The sequence below is a fragment of the Salmo trutta genome, chromosome 21 (assembly GCF_901001165.1).
Source record: "Salmo trutta chromosome 21, fSalTru1.1, whole genome shotgun sequence".
Taxonomy (NCBI): domain Eukaryota; kingdom Metazoa; phylum Chordata; class Actinopteri; order Salmoniformes; family Salmonidae; genus Salmo; species Salmo trutta.
This window is the reverse complement of record NC_042977.1, coordinates 16120811-16146339: the sequence shown is the minus strand read 5'-3', so window position 1 is coordinate 16146339 and position 25529 is coordinate 16120811. Positions and strand designations below refer to the sequence as shown.

Genomic DNA, 25529 nt, shown 5'->3' with positions numbered 1-25529 from the left:
CTCTCTCCCTCCCTCTCTACCTGTCTCTCTATCGCTCTCTCTACTTACTACCTTATTGCCCTTTGTGCTGTTGTCTGGGCCCAATAATGTTTGTACCATGTTTTGTACTGCTACCATCTTGTGCTGCTGCCATGTTGGGTTGCTACCATGTTGTTGTCATTTTGTGTTGCTACCATGCTGCGTTGTCATGTGTTGCTGCCATGCTATGTTGTTGTCTTAGGTCTCTCTATGTAGGGTTGTGTTGTCTCTCTTGATGTATGTTTTGTCCTATATTTTTATTGAATTTGGTAGGCCGTCATTGTAAATAACAATTTGTTCTTAACTGACTTGCCTAGTTAAATAAAGGTTAAATAAAAAATAAAACATTTATCAAACACCTCTCTCTCAACTTTTCTCTCTCTCTCTCTCTGCCCCTCTCTCTGCCCCTCTCTCTGCCTCTCTCTCTCTGCCTCTCTCTCTCTGCCTCTCTCTCTCTGCCTCTCTCTCTCTGCCTCTCTCTCTCTACCTCTCTCTCTCTACCTCTCTCTCTCTACCTCTCTCTCTCTACCTCTCTATCTACCTCTCTATCTACCTCTCTACCTCTCTTCCTTTCCTTATTTCTGCCTCCTCCCTCTCTCTCTTTTTCTTTGCACCCTTTCTCAGGACACAGTTCTCCTCGTTGGCACATACTGTACACCCATTGGCAGTGGTATTTTGTTCTCCTGTGTTAACTGAAGTGAGATTGATGATGGCTGAGCCATATCCCCAAGGTACTGTGGTAAAGGCTGCCTGTCTGTCCACACCAAAATTATTGACAACCTTGTTAAAGATGAGCAATAATGACTGTATAACATAAATAATTAAAATACTGAGTTGTATTGTATGCAAAAAAAGGGGGAAATTATATTACTTCATACTAATACAATTGCTCAAAGAAAGAGATTTTGTTTAACAAGTAATATTTTTTTTCTCAAAAAGGTAAGGGCCAAAATAATTGACACCCCTAAAGATTGTTATAAATAAAGTAGTCAAAAGTTTGGTATTTGTGACCCATTTCAGGAAACTAGGCGTATGTCACGGGTCACTACTTCACAGGAGAGCTATTTGAACGTAAATTTTTAAAAAAAATCAAAATCCGTTTTTTGTCAGAAATGCCTTCTCGAACATGTAAACTTTCATGTGCCTTAATAACAAACTTGTATGCCATCTGTAAATACAAATACAATTGTTAAATTACGAGCCTAGTTGGTTTAGCCACAGAAAAAGTCAACAACCTTCCCGCTAGCCATGATTGGCTGAAATAATGAGTGGACTGGACATACCGAGAGATTACTTTGGATTGGTCTGCCATATAGCACGCTTCTGTCTATTTGAGCAGGTCAGTATGTCTAGGTAATCCTGTCTAACAATACTTTAAAAAAATGTATCGCGTAGTAAAACTGCATAAGTGTTGCTCTCCACTTTCTGGAAGAATGAGTTTTGAAATCTGTGGAATTCGAGTATGATAGCTAAGGAGATGGAGAAAACACCTGTCTCCAGATTACATCTTCAAACTAAGGGCAACCATGTCATCCGATAGGAAACATGTCCGTCCATGACGGGTAAGATAGTCTAGCTAGCTACATTTTCAGATATTACACGTTTCTAATTTTGACAAAGTCTTTTCATTTCAAGTTAAAGTGTACTGTTAGCTAGCTAGCTAACATTAGTTGGCTGGCTTGCTAGCTAATTTTATGTGTATGATCTTATTATTCGTATCTCAGAGCCATTTGCTTGGCTAGTTATAGCCTAATGTTAGCTAGCTAACACTGAACCTGGTTGATTAGCTACCTGCAGATTCATGCAGGGTAGTAACGTCATGAGTTGGGATTATGGTTCATTGTTTAGCTAGCTAGTTAACAAAAGACTCCACTATGCAAGTAACCATTTCAGGTGAGTTCAATTTCAGAGCACTCTCGTCTGTGTGTGTCAGAGCGCAGAATAACTGATGAATTTACGAACGCTCAACACCCATTGAATATGGCTGGTGTCAGTAAACATTGGCAAAAAAAGCGTAATTAAATTGTTGCCTGCAGCACAGTTACAGTCACCAACGCTGGATAACATGAAAACAGCCTAACCAGCTCTACTAGGGCGAGTAAAATGGTCAGAGTTTGGGTGGGGGCTAAAGATTAAGAGGATGTGAATGATCCAGAATGGGTGTAGAAAGAAGAGCCCTCCAGTAGGTACCAAAACATTCAAAGGCCGTTTTCTCAAAAGTGAGGTTACAAGTTTATCAACCTTCAGCTGCCACATGTGTCCCTTAAGTATGTAAAAAAGCACAATTTAAAATATTGCTACATAAGACCGAATCAAGGCGGTCGGTCACATTTGGTCCCATATGACTACATTAAGCTTGTGACTACAAACTTGATCGATGCATTTGCAGTTTGTTTTGGTTTTGTTTCAGGTAATTTTCTTCCAGTAGAAATTCATGACAAATAATTGTCATACTGGAGTCACTCTTATTGTAAACAACAATAGAATATGTTTTTAGGGCCTCCCGAGTGGCGCAGCAGTCTAAGGCATTGCATCACAGTGCTAGAGGTGTCACTACAGACCTGGGTTCAATCCCTGGCTGTATCACAACCTGTTGTAATCGGGAATCCCATAGGGCGGCACGCTATTGGCCCAGTGTCGTCCGGGTTAGGGGACGGTTTGGCCGGGGGGCTTTACTTGGCTCATTGTGCTCTAGCGACTCCTTGTGGTGGGCCGGGCGCTTGCAGGCTGACCTCGGTCGTCAGGTGAACGTTTCCTCTGACACATTGGTGCGGCTGGCTTCCCGGGTTAAGCGGGTGGATGTTAAGAACCGCGGTTTGGTGGGTCATGTTTTGGAGGACGCGTGACTCGACCTTCACCTCCCGAGCCCGTTGAGGAGTTGCAGCAATGAGACAAGATTGAAATTGCGGAGAAAAAAGCTGTAAAAAAAATGAATCAATATTTTTTTTGAACACTTCCCCATTAAATGTGGATGCTACCATGGTTACGGATAATCCTGAATGAATCGTGAAAAATGATGAGTTACAGAGGGTCAAAGATCATAACCACAAGACATGCTAATCTCCCCTGTTATTGGTAAGAGTTTAGCATGTTAGCATGTCTTCGGGGTATGATCTTTGATCTTTTTTATAGTGATCGGTGCCACTATTATTATAGTGAATCAATCTGTGTTTGTGATACTTGTATATGGCAATGTGATTAGCCTGAGGTAGCATTTGTCTGTTGAAACCATTAAAATATGGGTGATGCACAGCATACTAAACAGCTATTTAACAGTGCAGGTCTTCTGCCCAACGAGAGCCTTTCTCTGTGGTTCTCTAAGTGTGAACTCTGTTCTGCTGTGTGTGTATGTGATCATTAGTGTATACGTGTGCGAATACACTTATATTTGTGTGTGTGTGTGTGTGCGTCTGTGTTTGTGTGTCCACCAGAGTGGGTCGTGGGAGGGATGTGGGCGGCATGTGTTTTTAACAAGGCTGGCAGCGAAACACAAATGAGAAAGCCTGACCGGGGGAAGAAACTGGAATGTATATGGATGGGAAAAACTGAGTGATGGAGAGAACACGAGTGGAAGAGGGAGAATGGATGATTTTATTGTTGATTGTAATGTATTATTCAACATGGGATCATGCAAATAAAGCTTCTTTGAATAAAAGATAACAAATACACTGAGTGTACAAAACATTAGGAAGGATTTTTAAGCCTTGAGACAATTGAGACATGGATTGTGTATGTGTGCCATTCAGAGGCAAGACAAAAGATTGAAGTGCCTTTGAACGGGGTATGGTAGTAGGTACCAGGTGCACCGGTTTGATTGTGTCAAGAACTGCAACACTGCTGGGTTTTTCACGCTGAACAGTTTCCTGTGTGTATCAAGAATGGTCCACCACCCAAAGGACATCCAGCCAACTTGACACAACTGTGGGAAGCTTTAGACTCAACATGGGCCAGCATTCCTGTGGAACGCTTTTGACACCTTGTAGAGTCCATGCCCCGATGATTTGAGGCTGTTCTGAGGGCAAAAGGGCGTGCAACTCAATTAGTATTTTTTTGTACACTCAGTGTATATGGAAGGAAACAGAAAATGAGAGATGAGGGTGTGAGAGATGAAGGAGGGATGAGAATCGAGAGAAAGGAAGAGGAAGGGAGAGAGAGGGTGAACAGTGTAAATAGCTATGTCAACAGCTGGAGTAATGACAGAGGATTGACAGATCAGGGGAAGAAACAAAGCCTTTCATGTCCATAATGTGTAGGGATGTTGGAGAATGGGGTGCATCTGCAGTTTACATGAAGAAAGGAATAGGTGTGTGTGTGTGTGTGTGTGTGTGTGTGTGTGTGTGTGTGTGTGTGTGTGTGTGTGTGTGTATAAAAAACACTAGTAAGCCTGTCCTGGAAAGCTAAGACTGTGTGTTTAAACAGATGCTGCTGGTAAGAACCTAATGTCCTCACAGAGGGGGGTGATGCTGGTCTGTGAAGCAGGCACACACACTCACACGCACACTCCTGTGACAGCTTATAAAAGACCTGGGGCTGCAAGTGTGTGCTGCAAGTGTGTGTGCAGCGACCAAAGCCGCTGGCCTGCGAGGACCTCTCTCAGCAATGTGGATGTAAAGTACTGCCTCCTGCACCAACCTCCCTCTAGGCCTCCCCTAACTCGTCATACCCCTCCCACACACCACACAAGCCCAGAGAGAGGTGTCCTCCTTGGGAGAGCTACACATTTTTTATCCAGTGCAGCCTGCATGGGCCGATATGACATATGCTTCCTTTTGTCTCTTTTACAGGGTGGTGGGTGGTGCGGTGAGGTCCAGGAAGACCATCTCGTGGTGTTGAGGGACATTAAGTGCCACTGTATATCAACGGCTCCATAAAAAAAGAGCCTGTGCAGCAAGGCAATAGCTCTGATCCTCGGGCACATCGTCTACTTTTGATCTCGGGGGGGGGGGGGGGGGGGGGGGCTTTTGTTTCGGTTTTAACACAATACTTCAATGTGACTCCTGCATTGAGGGAAAGGCCCATCAAAGTGACTGGGGCAGAAGTAAAGGATGGTTTCCTTGCACTGAGCTGGAGAGGGATCTATCCGCGCAGAACAAAGCATAGATCGAATAGAGGAGGGGGGGGGGGTAGAGTTTTGGAGGCTTTGTGGGCTACGCCTTCAGAGGAGAGGGAGAGGGAATAACAGGAGAATGAGTGGCACGACCATGGACAGCTCCTAGGCCTTCAGAGGAGAGTGAGAGGGAATCACAGGAGAATGAGAAGCAGGACCATGGACAGCTGCTAGGCCTTCAGAGGAGAGTGAGAGGGAATCACAGGAGAATGAGAAGCAGGACCATGGACAGCTCCTAGGCCTTCAGAGGAGAGTGAGAGGGAATCACAGGAGAATGAGAAGCAGGACCATGGACAGCTCCTAGGACTTGGGGAAGGCTGTATGAAGGCATGGTTTTGTATGTAACTATGTACTGCTTTCTTTCTTGGGCCGAGGCTGTGATACCTTTAATTATGTGTGTGTGTATACCGTGTGTGTATGCATATGTGTGTGTCTGCACTCAGTACACTATATATGTGTATATTCTGTGTGGGGGATGTAGTATCAGTGGACAGACACACGAGAGAGAGAGAGAGAAATAAATAAATATGAAAAGCTGTCCATCCGTCTCCTACGTTTGTTTTTTGGACTGCTGATGGAGAAGCGTGCCACAGCCAGCTCCTCTCCCCGTGAGGATCACTAATTTGTTTTCTAAAATTAAAACTGACCTGGGGGCTGTGGCTAATGGCCACGGACATAACATATTAAAGTAGCACACGTCTCCAAAACCCACAAAACTAACTCATTTCAGTTATCTATATTTTCTCTATTCTTATCTATCTACAGTTAAAGTCGGAAGTTTACATACACTTTAGCCAAATACATTTAAACTCAGTTTTTCACAATTCCTGACATTTAATCCTGGTACAAATTCCCTGTCTTAGGTCAGTTAGGATCGCCACTTTATTTTAAGAATGTGAAATGTCAGAATAATAGTAGAGAGAATGATGTATTTCAGCTTTTATTTCTTTCATCACATTCCCAGTGGGTCAGAAGTTTACATACACTCAATTAGTATTTGGTAGCATTGCCTTTAAATTGTTTAACTTGGGTCAAACGTTTTAGGTAGCCTTCCACAAGCTTCCCACAATAAGTTGGATGAATTTTGGCCCATTCCTCCTGACAGAAATGGTGTAACTAAGTCAGGTTTGTACGCACACGCTTTTTCAGTTCTGCCCACAGATTTTCTATAGGATTGAGGTCAGGGCTTTGTGATGGCCACTCCAATACCTTGACTTTGTTGTCCTTAAGCCATTTTGCCACAACTTTGGAAGTATGCTTGGTGTCATTGTCCATTTGGAAGACCCATTTGCAACCAAGCTTTAACTTCCGGACTGATGTCTTGAGATGTTGCTTCAATATATATATATATATATTTTTCTCATGATGCCATCTATTTTGTGAAGTGCACCAGTCCTTCCTGGAGCAAAGCACACCCACAACATGATGCTGCTACCCCATTGCTTCATGGTTGGGATGGTGTTCTTCGGCTTGCAAGCCTCCCCCTTTTTCCTCCAAACATAACGATGGTCATTATGGCCAAACACTTCTATTTTTGTTTCATCAGACCAGAGGATATTTCTCCAAAAAGTACGATCTTTGTACCCATGTGCAGTTGCAAACCGTAGTCTGGCTTTTTTATGGCAGTTTTGGAGCACTGGCTTCTTCTTTGCCGAGCGGCCTTTCAGGTTATGTCGATATAGGACTCGTTTTACTGTGGATATAGATACTTTTGTACCTGTTTCCTCCAGCATCTTCACAAGGTCCTTTGCTGTTGTTCTGGGATTGATTTGCACTTTTCGCACCAAAGTACGTTCATCTCTAGGAGACAGAATGCGTCTCCTTCCTGAGCGGTATGACGGCTTTGTGGTCCCATAGTGTTTATACTTGCGTATGATTGTTTGTACAGATGAACGTAGTACCTTCAGGCGTTTGGAAATTGCTCCCAATGATGAACCAGACTTGTGGAGGTCTACAATGTTTTTTCTGAAGTCTTGGATGATTTCTTTTCATTTTCCCATGATGTCAAGCAAAGAGGCACTGAGTTTGAAGGTAGGCCTTGAAATACATCCACAGGTACACCTCCAATTGACTCAAATGATGTCAATTAGCCTATCAGAAGCTTCTAAAGCCATGATATCATTTTCTGGAATTTTCCAAGCTGTTTAAAGGCACAGTCAGCCTTAGTGTATGTAAACTTCTGACCCACTGGAATTGTGATACAGTGGATTATAAGTGAAATAATCTGTAAAGAATTGTTGGAAAAATTACTTGTGTCATCCACAAAGTAGATGTCCTAACCGACTCGCCAAAACGATAATTTGTTAACAAGAAATGTGTGGAGTGGTTGAAAAACGACTTTTAATGACCGCAACCTAAAAGTATGTATGTAAACGTCTGACTTCAACTGTATGTTGTGGTCTTAACATCCACTGGCCTAGCCAGCGTAATGATATAATTGTGGTTCTAGTCTTTGTAAGATCTTAAATTGGTGCCACCTCCAGCAGTGATCTGTTTTCAGATGGTAGCTTTTTAATAGGTCATTCCCTGTGGTGAGTTTCAGTGGCAGAGCTTTTGTACTGGGAGGTCAAAGCTTATTGTTAGCATTCCTGGAAGATGTACCAGCAAGCAGCCATAATCCCATGCTTATGCGTCATTAAATCATTTCCCTTGCATTTTCTTAGAATCTGAAAAAGGTGTCACCCTGTGCGCCTATATGTGTGTGGCCACTGTCGGTGTGATTAAATGCTATTTCCTTGCTTTAGTTCACGCAAAGGTTACCTGCCAGGAGGCAGAGGCCTGTAATTAGCCTTGTGTCCTTACAGAGGGGGGATCCACACACAGTGCGGGGGAGGGGGGGGGGGGGAATTTATGAGCACTGTAGGGGGCACAATGGTTCTGTCTCGTGTTTAGAGGGAAACAGGCCCAAGTCCCCTGGCGATCGTAAACGGCCAGGGTAAGAAGACGGCAGATGGAGGAAATCAAGTCAAATCACAGCATTGCTGTTAGAAAAGCCACCAAGTGCTACATTTGTGGTAGTGATTGGATTTTCTTGGTTAAGGCCCATTTTGGGGATTTTGTTGGTTAAGGCCCATTTTGGGGATTTTGACACATTTGTTTAAATACTTTTAATCTGTAACTTTTAAGGGTTTATTACAAGACGAGTGTATGTATTCATCAGAGTGTTTCTCTGAATCTAAAGTGGAATTCTGTAAGAAATATTTTTTGGGGGTAAAGAAATTGTATTTTCAAAGCAATTGACTATGTGTATGGATATGTGTATTGAGTGCATATTAAAGAATGGCGAACGATCGGCACAGGACAGAAAGGGTTGGATGTGGTTCAACCACGTTCCACGAGGAATTTAAAAGTCTAAGTAATTAAATGCTTTTGCCAGAGTGTGTGACACTGGAGGAGTGTGTGTGTCAGTGTGCTGGTAGATACCTGTCCACAGGCCAGTCCCATGCCCCTTTCTCCCATTCCGTGGGGACAGGAAAGGTTGAGCTCCAGTGCATCCGCTCCGGAGTCCTAGACAGACAAACACACACACAGCCATCAGCTGCTTCTGCATTGATGTCAATGGGACATTAAGTGAACATTTGACTTAAGAGTGGAGATTAGGGTTCTCCCCGATGTGATTTCTCTGTGATAAAAGGAAACATCCCAGCTAGGTTCCCAAGAGTTGTTTTGAGTACATTTTACTGTGACATGTTAAAATCTTCGCATAGCATAAATGATGACTACCGAACTTAACAGTTCTCAAGTACCTGTCATGCCATCCGCAAAGAGACAAGTAAAGAAACGACACAACACATCTACATTAGTATCAATGGCGACAGAAATAAAAACACTGCATGCATGAGCATGGGTTACCACAGAAAAACACATTTCAAAGACAGACTCAACTAAGATGCGAACCGAGCGTTGCAAAGGAAAAAACGAGTGCCTAACACCTTTAAAAAAACACTCTTAAAATAGCTGTGGAAACTCGTTGTTGACATGTCAAAGAAGCTATAAAATAATGGTGCTGGTGGATGGGATGTGAGAGGAGAAATGGGTAGTGGTGGTTCAGGGGAGGAAGGAAAGTAAGAAATAAGGCATTCAACAGGCAATTACGCTGTGGAGAAGCGTTCTGACAATGAATCAAAATGGCGGAAGCATCTGGACGATTTCCAGAGACCCTTTATTTCTCAGTCCCATCCAGCCTGCCTGCAGAATGTCAGGCCACCACAATCTATGGACTTCCTCACAACTGACAGCCATTAGAGAGCAAGAATGAATAATAAGGGTTTTAGCCGTTCTAAAGGAGAAGGGGGAGAGAGTGGTTGGATAGCTGGATATAGCTATTTATCATGGTCAGCTTTCAGGAGAGGTGGGGGACATGTTGGTCGTGCGGACCTCAAACTAAACTCCATGGTTAATTAAACTAAATGGACGGGAGAGGGGAATGTATTGAGCCAAAAAGCAGAGGAGAGGACAGTTTTCCTAAAAGGGGCTGGCGGAGTTCCTAAAAGCTTGCTTTCATCTTTCTCTGTGGGGTGGGCATCTTTTTAAAACGGAGGGCAATGAGTAACAAAGTCTATACCTGTGGGTCATCATTCAGGCAAACATAAAACATTGACTGTTTTTATGGACTTGCACATGCCCCAAAAGAATTGTGTGAAAGACAGCATATCTGCATCATTTGATCGCCTGCCATCCCTTATATTTCCACATACACTAAGTCATTAATGTTGACTATTTAGTATACCCTGTGGCCGTGAGCTCACCTGATTGCGCCAGTCAACATAAAGGGCATCAGACAGCCTTGGATAGTGCTAAACACTAGACATCAACATTCTAATAACCAAGACAATAGAAGGAAGGGAAGCGGTGCTAGGGTACACAATAGTAGGGCTTGGGAGATAGAAAGTGCTCTTTGGTAAAAGGGGTTAATTGGTCATCAAAAAACATAGAGGACCAAGGCACTCCTCATATCATTAAAATGCCTTTATTTGTATGGCCTGTCGAATGGAAATAAAGATTTTAAGATTTGATTTGTCTTCGTCATGGAGTACAACGACTGCCTTGGTTCTACTTGTTTTTTATTCTAATGACCGGGTTGCACCACTCACATATGACCTTGGCGTACAAAGACAGTTACCGCCGATTAACAAACGTTTCCCCATTGGCACAAGTGAGCCCTGCTGTCTGGTGTCATACAGTATATCTACTTTGAGATCTCTGAATGGCTCCGCCCACTGCTCTTCATCTTTATGCATTAAGTGAAGCTGTCCAGAATGATGTACGCTGTGTGTGTGTGTGTCTGTTTATGTTTGTCTGTGAGAGCAGGTGTATCTCATTTTGCCTGTGAATATCTCAGGGCTCTGCAGATACGCTCCACTTCAGAGCCAGAGGCCTCAACACCCACGCATGCACGCACACACACATACACACACACACAAAGCTAATTTATTAGGCCTGACGTTAACTTCGACAGAGTTTAAGTACCCCAGCTTGATCAAAGCGAAACTAGCCCTCACTATCGAAAATGTTATCACATCAAGGCTGCTTTGATAGACAATTCATCTGGGAAAATAAAATGCATTTTTGAATGAATTCAAGGCTGACATTAATTAAAGGCCTCTTCAGTTGCAGAGACTCAAAGCTGAAAGACAGTTTGAATAAGTCTTGTTGGAGAATATCTGTTTGAGTTCTGGACAGTGGAGACTATTTTGTAGTTAAGTAACTGGACAGTTTGGTAGTTAGGTAGCTAATCAATTTCCCAAACTATTAGGCCTGCTGGCAACAGTACAGCCCCTTACCAGACCATAAGCTCTAGTGGTTAGCAACAGCTTCACCAGGAGTAAGAGTCTGGCCATGATAGGCATAACTCTACTCTGTAGGATGTCAAGTGCTTTATAGCTAGCTAACAGTCACATGTTGGAGGGAATCCATCCGTGACAGTTTTTCTCAATCACAAACAAGCAATTGTCGGATCTGTGTTGAAACGTATGGACAGTGGAACAGCGATGATCAAATGCTCAAATACATTTTCAGAACTTCTGATCTCGCCTTAGTACCTGACTTGCATATCTTAGACCACATTTAGGAAGACTTGAAATACAAATGTTCTCGGCGAACACGAAATTCACTGTTAAGTGTTTGGTTCACAGAATATAAACACATTGGTTTCATCAGAAGAGAAACGTGTGAAATGACGTTCTCTGTTTCCAGTGCAGTAGCATCAGTAAATGCTACTGCACAAAACTCTAAATCACCCTGTCAGTGTCATACTATGTACAATATATGGAAAGATCTAGACATTGGGGACTGTCTAATTGTTTTCATTTTTTTATAATATTGGGGACATGCAGAGATTGAAGTTGGGTTACCACTAAGTCGTCAGATTCAACACTGTGACCTTCTAAGCTTTGCTTAGGTGTGGATTGAGGCCTGTACAGGGCCTTCGGAAAGTATTCAGATCCATTGACTTTTTCCACATATTGTTACGTTACAGCCTTATTCTAAAATGTATTACATTTAACAGTTCCTCATCAATCTACACACAATACAACCTAAATGACAAAGCGAAAACAGGTTTTTAGAAATGTTTGCAAATGTATTAAAAGTTAAAAACAGAAATACATTATTTACATGAGTATTCAGACCCTTTGGTGTGAGACTCAAAATTGAGCTCAGGTGCATCCTGTTTCCATTGATCATCCTTGAGATGTTTCTACAACTTGATTGGAGTCCACCTGTGGTAAATTCAATTGATTGGACATTATTTGGAAAGGCACACACCTGTCTATTTAAGGTCCCACAGTTGACAGTGCATGTCAGAGCAAAAACCAAGCCATGAGCAAGGAATTATCCATAGAGCTCCGAGAAAGGATTGTGTCGAGGCACAGATCTGCGGAAGGGTACTAAAAAATGTCTGCAGTGTTGAAGGTCCCGAAGAACACAGTGGCCTCCATCATTCTTAAATGGAAGAAGTTTGAAACCACCAAGACACTTCCTAGAGCTGGCCGCCCGGCCAAACTGAGCAATCGGGGGAGAAGGATCTTGGTCAGGGAGGTGACAAAGAACCCGTTGGGCACTCTGACAGAGCTCCAGGGTTCTTCTGTGAAGATGGGAGAACCTTACAGAAGGACAACCATCTCTGCAGCACTCCACTAATCAGGCTTTCATGGTAGAGTGGCCAGACGAAAGCCACTCCTGAGTAAAAGGCAAATGACAGCCCGCTTTGTGTTTGCCAAAAGGCACCAAAAGACTATCAGACCATGAGAAACAAGATTCTCTTGTCTTTTAAATCCAAGAATTGAACTCTTTGGCCTGAATGCCAAGCGTCACGTCTGGAGGAAACCTGGCACCATCCCTACGGTGAAGTATGGTGGTGGCAGCATCATGCTGTAGGGATGTTTTTCAGTGGCAGAGACAGTGATCGGGGGAAAGATGAATGGAGCAAAGTACAGAGAAATCCTGTTTTTGCTTTGTCATTATGGGGTATTGTGTGTAGATTGATGAGGGAAAAAACAATTTCATCATTTTTAGAATAAGGCTGTAATGTAACAAAATGTGGAAAGTCTACAAAAAAATGTATTGTATTGAATACATAGAATTGGATTTTGATGATACTTATGAATGAATCCTGCAATCAATGTGCAGGAATAATATTTGATTTGATGTGTATGAAATTGTTCGGTGAAATATGCATAAAAGAAGAGTAATTGCCCATAATTCTGCACCTTGGTATAGTTGTACTTCCAATTTTGATCATAATTATTTAGTGACTGCAAAATCTAGTGGGATTTCTAAAAGACATACTAACTTTCTGTTTTTTCTGCTTGGACTCAAGAGATAAGTATGGTGCATCTACATGTCATGCCCTGACCATAGAGAGCCCTTGTTTCTCTATGATGTAGTAGGTCAGGGCGTGACGAGGGGGTGTTCTAGTTTAAAATTTGAATAATAATAATAATAATAATAAGGAATAATAATAATTTACATTGGAATATATATATATATATTTTTTTAAGAAATGTGGGATATTGTTTTGTGTTTGTGCATGTGCACCACGTAGTCACATTTCGTTGTTTGTTTATTGATTTATTGTTTTTGCTTAAAGTTTGTCTTTGTAATAAATATGTGGAACTCAACATCCGCTGCGCCTTGGTCCCGTTCTTACGACAACCGTGACACTACATCTGCATTGCTTGCTGTTTAGGGTTTTTGGCTGGGTTTCTGGATAAGCACTTTGTGACAACTGCTGATGTAAAAAGGGCTTCAAAAAAACATTTGATTGGTTGTGTTAATCTTGTTAACACATCCAATCTTGTTCTTTCGATTAATGTACTTGCAATTTTTATTCTATTATATGGTTTTGATGAATGTATTATATACTGCTCAAAAAAATAAAGGGAACACTTAAACAACACAATGTAACTCCAAGTCAATCACACTTCTGTGAAATCAAACTGTCCACTTAGGAAGCAACACTGATTGACAATAAATTTCACATGCTGTTGTGCAAATGGAATAGACAACAGGTGGAAATTATAGGCAATTAGCAAGACACCCCCAATAAAGGAGTGGTTCTACAGGTGGTGACCACAGACCACTTCTCAGTTCCTATGCTTCCTGGCTGATGTTTTGGTCACTTTTGAATGCTGGCGGTGCTTTCACTCTAGTGGTAGCATGAGACGGAGTCTACAACCCACACAAGTGGCTCAGGTAGTGCAGCTCATCCAGGATGGCACATCAATACGAGCTGTGGCAAGAAGGTTTGCTGTGTCTGTCAGCGTAGTGTCCAGAGCATGGAGGCGCTACCAGGAGACAGGCCAGTACATCAGGAGATGTGGAGGAGGCTGTAGGAGGGCAACAACCCAGCAGCAGGACCGCTACCTCCGCCTTTGTGCAAGGAGGAGCACTGCCAGAGCCCTGCAAAATGACCTCCAGCAGGACACAAATGTGCATGTGTCTGCTCAAACGGTCAGAAACAGACTCCATGAGGGTGGTATGAGGGCCCGACGTCCACAGGTGGGGGTTGTGCTTACAGCCCAACACCGTGCAGGACGTTTGGCATTTGCCAGAGAACACCAAGATTGGCAAATTCGCCACTGGCGCCCTGTGCTATTCACAGATGAAAGCAGGTTCACACTGAGCATATGTGACAGACGTGACGGAGTCTGGAGACGCCGTGGAGAACGTTCTGCTGCCTGCAACATCCTCCAGCATGACTGGTTTGGCGGTGGCCGCACAGCCCTCCATGTGCTCGCCAGAGGTAGCCTGACTGCCATTAGGTACCGAGATGAGATCCTCAGACCCCTTGTGAGACCATATGCTGGTGCAGTTAGCCCTGGGTTCCTCCTAATGTAAGACAATGCTAGACCTCATGTGGCTGGAGTGTGTCAGCAGTTCCTGCAAGAGGAAGGCATTGATGCTATGGACTGGCCCGCCCGTTCCCCAGACCTGAATCCAATTGAGCACATCTGGGACATCATGTCTCGCTCCATCCACCAACGCCACGTTGCACCACAGACTGTCCAGGAGTTGGCGGATGCTTTAGTCCAGGTCTGGGAGGAGATCCCTCAGGAGACCATACGCCACCTCATCAGAAGCATGCCCAGGCGTTGTAGGGAGGTCATACAGGCACGTGGAGGCCACACACACTACTGAGCCTCATTTTGACTTGTTTTAAGGACATTACATCAAAGTTGGATCAGCCTGTAGTGTGGTTTTCCACTTTAATTTTGAGTGTGACTCCAAATCCAGACCTCCATGGGTTGATAAATTGGATTTCCATTGATTATTTTTGTGTGATTTTGTTGTCAGCACATTCAACTATGTAAATAAAAAAGTATTTAATAAGATTATTTCATTCATTCAGATCTAGGATGTGTTATTTTAGTGTTCCCTTTATTTTTTTGAGCAGTGTACTGTTTTGCTGTTTTGCCAAAGGCCACAGAGTTCTGTGTCTTGTGAACTCTGTTTGAAAATTGACAACATTGTTCCAAAAAATGAGATTTAATGAGATTGAGAAACTGTAAATGTGTGTCAAGTGTGCTACCTTTCCGGCCTCTAGGTCACCAGGCTGCTCGTTATGGCGCACACCTGTCACCATCATAATGCGCACCTGTGCGTCATTAGACTCACCTGGACTCCATCAATTCCCTGATTGTCTTCCCTATATATGTCACTCACTTTGGTTCCTTCCCCAGTCGTAATTGTTTCTGTTTCAGTTTCATGTCTGTGCGTTGTTCGTGTTTCTTGTTTTGTATTATGTTTTCATGTATTTATTAAATGATTCACTCACAGAACTTGCTTCCCAACTCCCAGCGCACACATTACAATGTGACTCGTGTCATTTCAGGAAACTAGGTGTATGTCGCAAGTCATAACTTCAAAGGAGAGGCATTTGAACATAACGTAAAAAAAAATCTAAATGTGTTTTTTGGCAGAAATGCATTCTGGAACATGTGAACTTTTATGTGCCTTATTAACAAACTTGTATGCCATCTGTAAATACAATTGTTAAATTGCGAGCCTAGTTGGTTTAGTCACGGAAAAAGTCAGGAACCTTCCCGATAGCCATGATTGCCAGAGATAATGGATGGGCTAGGCATGCCTAGAGATGAGTTCGGATTGGTAAGTCACAAAGTATGCTTTCGTTTATAACATGAGCTGGTCTGTATGTGTAGGTAATCTGTAACGATTGTCGTCGGGAGACGAGGAAGCGGACCAAAACGCAGCTGGGAGCGAATACATGTTTATTTAACACACTAGAATTAAACATGTACACAAAATCAGGCAAAAACTGCCAATACGTTACGTGCTCAAATAACAGAGGCAACAACCCACAAACATCGTGGGGGAAAAGGAACTTAAATGTGATTCCCAATCAGACTTCACAAGCGACAGCTGTCTGATTGGGAAATCACCCCCGAGCCCAACATAGAAATAAAACACAAAGAAAGGCTATAACGAAAACATAGAAAATAAAGCATAGAAATGCCACACCCTGACCAAAATAGCAGAGTTCACCTGGTCAGGGCGTGACAGTACCCCCCCTCCAACGGTGCGTACTCCCGGCGCACCAAACTAAAGTCTATTAGGGGGGGGACCCGGGTGGGCGCCTCACCCTCGGTGGAGGCTCTGGCCCCGGGCGTGTTTCTCCCCCTGCCTCCACCCTAGCCCTACCCCTCTGGCCCGGACTGGACCACTGTGGAGCGGCATGCTCAGGCTCCGGAGCGGAGCCATCGACCGGAACATGATTGGGCACCGGTGGACCAGACACGGGCCGTGCCGGACTGTGGACACGCACCGTGGGCTTGGTGCGGGGAACAGGAACGGGCCGGACAGGACTGTGGACACGCACCATGGGCTTGGTGCGGGGAACAGGGACGGGCCGGACAGGACTGTGGACACGCACCGTGGGCTTGGTGCGGGGAACAGGGACGGGCCGGACAGGACTGTGGACACGCACCGTGGGCTTGGTGCGGGGAACAGGGATGGGCCGGACAGGACTGGGGACACGCACCACTAACCTGGTGCGGGGAGCAGGGACGGGCCGGACAGGACTGGGGACACGCACCACTAACCTGGTGCGGGGAGCAGGGACGGGCCGGGCAGGACTGGGGACACGCACCACTAACCTGGTGCGGGGAGCAGGGACGGGCCGGACAGGACTGGGGACACGCACCACTAACCTGGTGCGGGGAGCAGGGACGGGCCGGACAGGACTGGGGACACGCACCACTGACTTGGTGCGGGGAGCAGGGACGGGCCGGACCGGACTGGGGACACGCACCACTGACTTGGTGCGGGGAGCAGGGACGGGCCAGACAGGACTGGGGACACGCACCACTAACCTGGTGCGGGGAGCAGGGACGGGCCGGACAGGACTGGGGACACGCACCACTAACCTGGTGCGGGGAGCAGGGACGGGCCGGACAGGACTGGGGACACGCACCACTAACCTGGTGCGGGGAGCAGGGACGGGCCAGACAGGACTGTGAACACGTACTGGTGACCTGAAGCGTGGAGCCGGTTTAGCCACTCGTCCTGGCTGGATGCCCATCCTAGCACGGCATGTGCTGGGCATGTCCACCGGATGCACTGGGCTGTGCGGGCGCACTGGCGACACAGCGCGCAACTCTGCATACCATGGCTTGGTGCGGGGAGCAGGGACGGGCCGGACAGGACTGGGGACATGCACCGTGGGCTTGGTGCGGGGAACAGGAACGGGCCAGACAGGACTGTGAACACGCACTGGTGACCTGAAGCGTGGAGCCGGTTTAGCCACTCATCCTGGCTGGATGCCCATCCTAGCACGGCATGTGCTGGGCATGTCCACCGGACGCACCGGGCTGTGAGGGCGCACTGGCGACACAGCGCGCAACTCCGCATACCATGGCTCCTCCTCCAGATCTTCCCTCTGCAGGTCCTCAATCAACTGCCTCATCATCTTCGTCTCTTCCTCCGCCGTCATCCCCCACGAGAGCAGTGGTCTGGGCTCTTCCTCTGCCCTTCCGGACCACCCCATTAGCCCCCCCAAAAAAATTTCTTGGGGGTGTTTTCCGGGCCTCCTCGACCGCCGCCTGCGACTCCGTCTACCGGCTGGCTTTTCCTCCTCGACCTGGGAGTCCGTCCGCCAGGGTCCTTTCCCCGACATGATCTCCTCCCAGGTCCAGAACTCCTTTCCCTCGCGAGCCCATCTCTCGCGCTCCTTTGCCTCCCGCTGCTTGGTCCTGGTTCGGTGGGTTGTTCTGTAACGATTGTCGTCGGGAGACGAGGAAGCGGACCAAAACGCAGCTGGGAGCGAATACATGTTTATTTAACACACTAGAATTAAACATGTACACAAAATCAGGCAAAAACTGCCAATACGTTACGTGCTCAAATAACAGAGGCAACAACCCACAAACATCGTGGGGGAAAAGGAACTTAAATGTGATTCCCAATCAGACTTCACAAGCGACAGCTGTCTGATTGGGAAATCACCCCCGAGCCCAACATAGAAATAAAACACAAAGAAAGGCTATAACGAAAACATAGAAAATAAAGCATAGAAATGCCACACCCTGACCAAAATAGCAGAGTTCACCTGGTCAGGGCGTGACATAATCCTTTCTAACGCAGCATTTAAAAAAAATATATCACGTAGTAGAACTGCATGTGTTGCTCTAAACTTTCTGGAGACCAAGTTTTGAAATCAGTGGAATGCCCGGTGGAAATAGAGTATGATAGCTAAGGAGATGGAGAAAATTCTGCCGTTTGATTGCAAATATGCAGAAGGATTCAGAAAGAGAACACAGAAGGCTGTTGTATAAAACCTGTCTCCAGATTACATCTTCAAACTAAGGCCTACCATGGCATCCGTGACAGAGAGGGAGAAGTGTCCAGCCATGTAAGATAGTCTAGCTAGCTACATTTTCAGATATTATACATTTCTAATTTTGTCAGAAATTTGTTTTCAAGTTAAAGCGTACTGTTAGCTGGCTGGCTCGCTAGCGAAAGTTGTGTATGAACTGTGTATTAATATTATTTGTATCTCAGAGCCATTTGCATTACCAGTCAGCCTAATATTAGCTCGCTAACATTGAACCTGGTTGGTTAGCTACCTGAAGATTCATGCAGGGTAGTAATGTTATGAGTTGGGATTATGGTTCATTGTTTAGCTAGCTAGCTAGCTACATGTTTAAACAAAAGACTCCAGTATGCAAGTAACCATTTCACTATACCTTCTGTATCCTGTGCATGTGACAAATACATTTTGATTTTATTTGATGTAGTATGTGTTTACCAGAGACAGTAATGTGAAGAACATGACCTGCACCAAAGTCAAATTAGGATATAACATTAGGCCAGACAGTATCCAAGTTCTAATAGTTCTCCGGAAGAATGCCCTGCTTTTGTTTCGTCACACTCATAACCATAAACTATTTTCTGTAATTGGCTCGCCATTAATTAACTTGTAACTAATGATCTTTTTGTGAGTTTATTTTCCTGTAATAATGAAGCCAAATGAGCGAAAGTGAAGATGTTGTCAGCTATATGATATGGTCATTATTTGAACTGGCTAGCCAGCTAACTTAACATTAGCTAGTTAGCTAACAAGCTAGAAACGAACCAAAAGATAGTTTAGAAAGTTGCTTTTAGTTGCATGGTTTACTAGGTTTACATATGCTAAATTCATTCTTAGAGTTTATTGGTGTTAAAATACACTAGTTATGCTATTTTGGACCACCAGGCTACTGATGTCATGTATTTATACTTTTTCATAACGACAACGATAAGTTTGATGTCAGACGACAATATAATGTTCTTGATGTCATCGCGACAACTGTAAATAGACGTATTATAAACCAGCCTTTAGTCTTAAAATCATTGGTTGTTTGGTACATGCCTCACATGTGAATCCGGGGCAAAGGCTGAATGGGTGTAGATAAAGAGCTTTCCAGTAGTTTTATCAAAACATTCAAGGGACATTTTCTGAAAATTGAAGTTACAAGTTTATTAACCTCTCTGGGCCAGTGCGTCCCACCCTAGTCAACAGCCAGTGGAATCGCGTGGCGCGAAATACAAATACCTAAAAAATGCTGTAACTTCAATTTCTCAAACATATGACTATTTTACACCATTTTAAAGATAAGACTCGTTAATCTAACCACGTTGTCCGATTTCAAAAAGGCTTTACAGCGAAAGCAAAACATTAGATTATGTCAGGAGAGTACCCTGCCAAAAATAACCACACAGCCATTTTCAAGCCAAGCATATATGTCACAGAAACCAAAACCACAGCTAAATGCAGCACTAACCTTTGATGATCTTCATCAGATGACACTCCTAGGACATTATGTTATACAATACATGCATGTTTTGTTCAATCAAGTTCATATTTATATCAAAAAACAGCTTTTCACATTAGCATGTGATGTTCAGAACTAGCATACCCACCAAAAACTTCCGGTGAATTTACTAAATTACTCATGATAAATGTTGACAAAATACATAACAATTATTTTAAGAATTATAGATACAGAATTCCTTTATGCAATCGCTATGTCAGATTTTAAAATAGCTTTTCGGCGAAAGCACATTTTGCAATATTCTGAGTACATAGCTCGGCCATCACAGGCTAGCTAATTTGACACCCACCAAGTTTGGGGCAACCTAAACTCAGAATTACTGTTAGAAAAATTTGATTACCTTTGCTGTTCTTCTACTTCAACAACAAATGTTGTTTTGCTTCCAAATACTCCATAGTTATATCCAAATACCTCCGTTTTGTTCGTGCATTCAGGTCACTATCCGAAGGGTAACGTGCGAGCGTTACCGTACTTAGAAGCATGTCAAACGCTGTTTAAAATCAATTTTATGCTATTTTTATCGTAAAATAGCGATAATATTCCAACCGGAGAACGTTGTATTCATTCAAAGACTGAAAGAAAAAAATGGAGAAGTCTCGTGAACGCGCATCTCAGTCTCACTGTCCCCAGGTAGGCCACTTACAAACTCTGCTGCTGTACTTTGCCCAGAGACAGGAGACACGTCCTTCCGCTTTCTGAACGCTTTAGAGAGCCAATGGAAGCCTTAGAAAGTGTCACGTAACAGCACAGATGCTGTATTTTTGATAGAGATGCAACAGAAGGACAACAAATTGTCAGACAGGGCACTTCCTGCATGGAATCTTCTCAGGTTTTGGCCTGCCATATGAGTTTTGTTATACTCACAGACACCATTCAAACAGTTTTAGAAACGTTAGAGGGTTTTCTATCCAAATCTATTAATTATATGCATATTCTAGTTTCTGGGCAAGAGTAGTAACCAGTTTAAATCGGGTACGTTTTTTATCCGGCCGTGAAAATACTGCCCCCTGGCCCCAACAGGTTTTAACTTTCAAAGCAGAATTACTTTCCCATTGTTCCTCAACTGTAGTGTATGATATACCATTGTCTAGCTCCGAGTCTGTACTTTAATCCCATGTAAAAAAACAAAATTTCAAATTTTGATACATAAGACCGAATCGAGCCAGTCGGTCACAAATACCATTCCCTAGCAATGAAATACTATGCCACTACTACTACCATTTTCAATCATCACAGTGGTTTTAGCATGCCTGATGCAAACACAACAGTGTTGGTTTCACATCAATAACCATGAGTTCAATAGGGCTATGTGAAGTGACAGAGCGAAGCTGAGAAGGAACGATAGATTTCAGAGGCAAACATCCACATCGGTGGAGAAAAATATGTTTTCATAATATACCTTTCTTTCTTTCTCTCTCTTACTCTCCCTTACTCTCTCTCTCCTTACTCTCTCACTCTCCCCCTCACTCTCTCTCCCTTACTCTCTTCCTCCCCTTCTCTCCCTCCCTCCCTCCCTCCCTCCCTCTCTCCCCTCTCCCTAAAATTATGTTTTTTACATTGGATAAAAATGAACTCTGTTTGAAACATTGTTCCCAAAAAATTATTGTATGAGATTGAGAAAAACTGTAAATACCATTCCCTAGCAATGAAATACTATGCCACTACTACTACCATTTTCAATCATCACAGTGGTTTTAGCATGCCTGATGCAAACACAACAGTGTTGGTTTCACATCAATAACCATGAGTTCAATAGGGCTATGTGAAGTGACAGAGCGACGCTGAGAAGGAACGATAGAAGAAATTAAAAAACATTTTATGATTTATTCCCTCTCTCTATTACACTCTCTCTATCTCCCTTTCTCTCTCGCTCCCTTACTATCGCTCTCTCTTCCTTACTCTCCAAGAATAATAAGAATAAGAAATAAAAGTAATTAAATAGCAGCAGTAAAATAACAATAGCGAGACTAGGGGGGTACTGGTACAGAGTCAATCTGCAGGGGCACTGGTCAGTTGAGGTAATATGTACATTTAGGTAGAGTTATTAAAGTGACTATGCATAGATGATAACAACAGAGAGTAGCAGCGGTGTAAAAGGGGGGGAGGCAAAGCAAATAGTCTGGGTAGCCATTTGATTAGATGTTCAGGAATCTTATGGCTTGGAGGTAGAAGCTGTTTAGAAGCCTCTTAGACCTAGACTTGGTGCTCCAGTACCGCTTGCTGTGTGGTAGCAGAGAGAACAGTGTAAGACTAGGGTGGCTGGAGTCTTTGACAATTTGTAGGGCCTTCCTCTGACACCGCCTGGTATAGAGGTCCTGGATGGCAGGAAGCTTGGCCCAGTATTCGCATTACCCTTTGTAGTGCCTTGAGGTCGGAGACCGAGCAGTTGCCATACATGGCAGTGATGCAACCAGTCAGGATGCTCTCAATGTGCAGCTGTATAACCTTTTGAGGATCTGAGGACCTATGCCAAATCTTTTCACTCTCCTGAGGGGGAATAGGTTTTGTCGTGCCCTCTTCACGACTTTCTTGGTGTGCTTGGACCATGTTAGTTTGTTGATGATGTGGACATCAAGGAACTTGAAGCTCTCAATCTGCCCCACTGCAGCCCGGTCGATGAGAATGGGGGCGTGCTAGGTCCTCTTTTTCCTGTAGTCCACAATCATCTCCTTTGTCTTGATCACCTTGAGTGAGAGGTTGTTGTCCTGGCACTACACGGCCAGGTCTCTGACCTCCTCCCAATAGGCTGTCTCGTCATTGTCAGTGGTCAGGCCTACCACTGTTGTGTCATCGTCAAACTTAATAATGGTGTTGGAGTCATGCCTGGCCGTGCAGTCCTGAGTGAACAGGGAGTACAGGAGGGGACTGAGCACGCACCCATGAGGTGCCCCTGTGTTGAGGATCAGTGTGGCAGATGTGTTGTTACCTACCTTTACCACCTGGGGGCGGCCTGTCAGGAAGTCCAGGATCCAGTTGCAGAGAGAGGTGTTTAGTCCCAGGGTCCTTAGATTATTGATGAGCTTTGAGGGCACTACAGTGTTGAATGCTGAGAGGTAGCCAATGAATAGAATTCTTAGATAGGTGTTCCTTTTGTCCAAGTGGGAAAGGGCAGTGTGGAGTGCAATAGAGATTGTATCATCTGTGGATATGTTGGAGCGGTATGTAAATTGGAGTGGGTCTAGGGTTTCTGGGATAATGGTGTTGATGTGAGCCATGATCAGTCTTTCAAAGCACTTCATGGCTACAGACATGAGTGCTACTGGTCGGTAGTCATTTAGGCAGGTTACTTTAGTGTTCTTGGGCACAGGCACTATGGTGGTCTGCTTGAAACATGTTGGTATTACAGACTCGGACAGGGAGAGGTTGAAAATGTCAGTGAAGACACTTGCCAGAAGGTCAGCGCATGCTCGCAGTACACGTCCTAGTATTCTGTCTGGCCCTGCGACCTTGTGAATGTTGACCTGTTTAAAGGTCTTACTCACATCGGCTGCAGAGAGCATGATCACACAGTCTTCCGGAACAGCTGGTGCTCTCATGCATGTTTCAGTGTTATTTGCCTCGAAGTGAGCATAGAAGTAGTTTAGCTTGTCTGGTAGGCTCGTGTCACTGGGCAGCTCTCAGGTGTGCTTCCCTTTGTAGTCTGTAATGGTTTGCAAGCTCTGCCACATCCGACGAGCGTCAGAGCCGGTGTAGTACGATTCAATCTTAGTCCTGTATTTGCATGTTTGACGGTTCGTCGGAGGGCATAGCGGGATTTCTTATAAGCTTCCGTGTTAGAGTCCAGCTCCTTGAAAGCGGCAGCTCTAGCCTTTATCTCAGTGAGGATGTTGCCTGTAATCCATGGCTTCTCTTTGGGGTATGTACGTATGGTCACTGTGGGGACGATGTCATCGATGTGCTTATTGATGAAGCCAATGACAGATGTGGTGTACTCCTCAATGCCATCGGAGGAATCGCGGAACATATTCCAGTCTGTGCTAGCAAAACAGTCCTGTAGCTTAGCATCAGCTTCATCTGACCACTTTTTTATTGATCTAGTCACTGGTGCTTCCTGCTTAAATCTTTGCTTGTAAGCAGAAATCAGGAGGATAGAGTTATGGTCAGATTTGCCAAAAGGAAGAGCTTTGTATGCATCTCTGTGTGTGGAGTAAAGGTGTTACAGTTTTTTTCCCTCTGGTTGCACATTTAACATGCTGATTGAAATTTGGTAAACCGGATTTAAGTTTCCCTGCATTAAAGCCCCCGGCTACTAGGAGCGCCGCCTCTGGCTGAGCGTTTTCTTGTTTGCTTACAGCGGAATACAGCTCATTCAATGCTGTCTTAGTGCCAGCCTCAGTCTGTGGTGGTATGTACACAGCTACGAAAAATACAGATGTAAACTCTCTAGGTAGATAGTGTGGTCTACAGAGTATCATGAGATACTCTACCTCAGGCGAGCAATAGCTTGAGTCTTCCTTACATATCGTGCACCAGCTATTATTTACAAAAATACATAGTCCGCCACCCCTTGTCTTACCAGATGCCGCTGTTCTATCCTTCCGGTACATCGTATAACCAGCCAGCTGTATGTTGATAGTGTCGTCGTTCTGCCACGACTCCTTGACATACAGTTTTGATTGTCCCGTTGGTAATTTAATCTTCCGCACAGGCCATCGATTTTATTTTGCAAGTTTGCTAGCAGAATGGAAGGAAGTGGGGTTTATTCGATCGCCTACGAATTCTCAGAAGGCAGCCCGCCCTCTGGCCCCTTTTTCTCCACCTCCTCTTCACGCAAATCACGGAGATCTGGGCCTGTTCCCGAGAAAGCAGTATATCGTTAGCATCAGGCTCGTCAGACTCGTTAAAGGAAAAAAAGGATTCTGTTAGTCTGTGGTGAGTAATCACAGTCCTGATGTCCAGAAGTTATTTCCGGTCATAAGAGACAGTAGTGGCAACATTATGTTCAAAATAATGTCCTTTTAAAGTATATATAAACTAGTGACCTGCAGTGTTTGTCTCTATACCCTGGTCAAGACAGCTTGGCTGTCAAAACTTTGTTATTCAGTTATTGCATCTGAGCTCCTAGATTGTGAGGCTCTCCTTTTCTTTTTCAAGGTTTCACATCAATAACCATTAGTTCAATAGGGCTATCTCTCTCTCTCACATACTCTCGCTATCTCTTCTCTCTCTCGCTCTATGATTTTGTCCCTCTCTCCCTTACTCTTTCTCTCTTATCCTCTGCCCCCTCTCTCTCGCTCTCTCTCCCTTACCCTCTCCCTCGTTCTCTCCCCCTCTCAATCTCTCTCCCCCATCTCGCTCTTGCTCTCTTTCCTTCTCTCTCTCGCTCTCCCCCTTCTCTCCTGCTCTTTACCTCTCTCTCCCCCTCTATCTCTTTCTCTCTTTCTCACTCTCTCCCCCCCCCTCTCACTCTCTCCCCCTTCTTGTGAACTCTGTTTGGAAGATCGACAACATTGTTCCAAAAAATGTTTGTATGAGATTGAGAAAAACTGTAAATACCATTCCCTAGCAATGAAATACTATGCCACTACTACTACCATTATCAATCATCACAGTGGTTTTAGCATGCCTGATGC

The 25529-nt window shown here is 44.3% G+C and overlaps 1 protein-coding gene across 1 annotated transcript in view; it reads right to left on the bottom strand.

Annotated features, from left to right (window-relative positions):
* Positions 1 to 25529, bottom strand: part of dpydb (dihydropyrimidine dehydrogenase b) — a 134337-nt gene that overhangs the window by 14447 nt on the left and 94361 nt on the right. The window contains exon 16 of the mRNA XM_029704503.1: positions 8549 to 8632. Within this exon, the coding sequence (XP_029560363.1) occupies positions 8549 to 8632 (84 nt within the window). The remainder of the gene's footprint in view (positions 1 to 8548; positions 8633 to 25529) is intronic.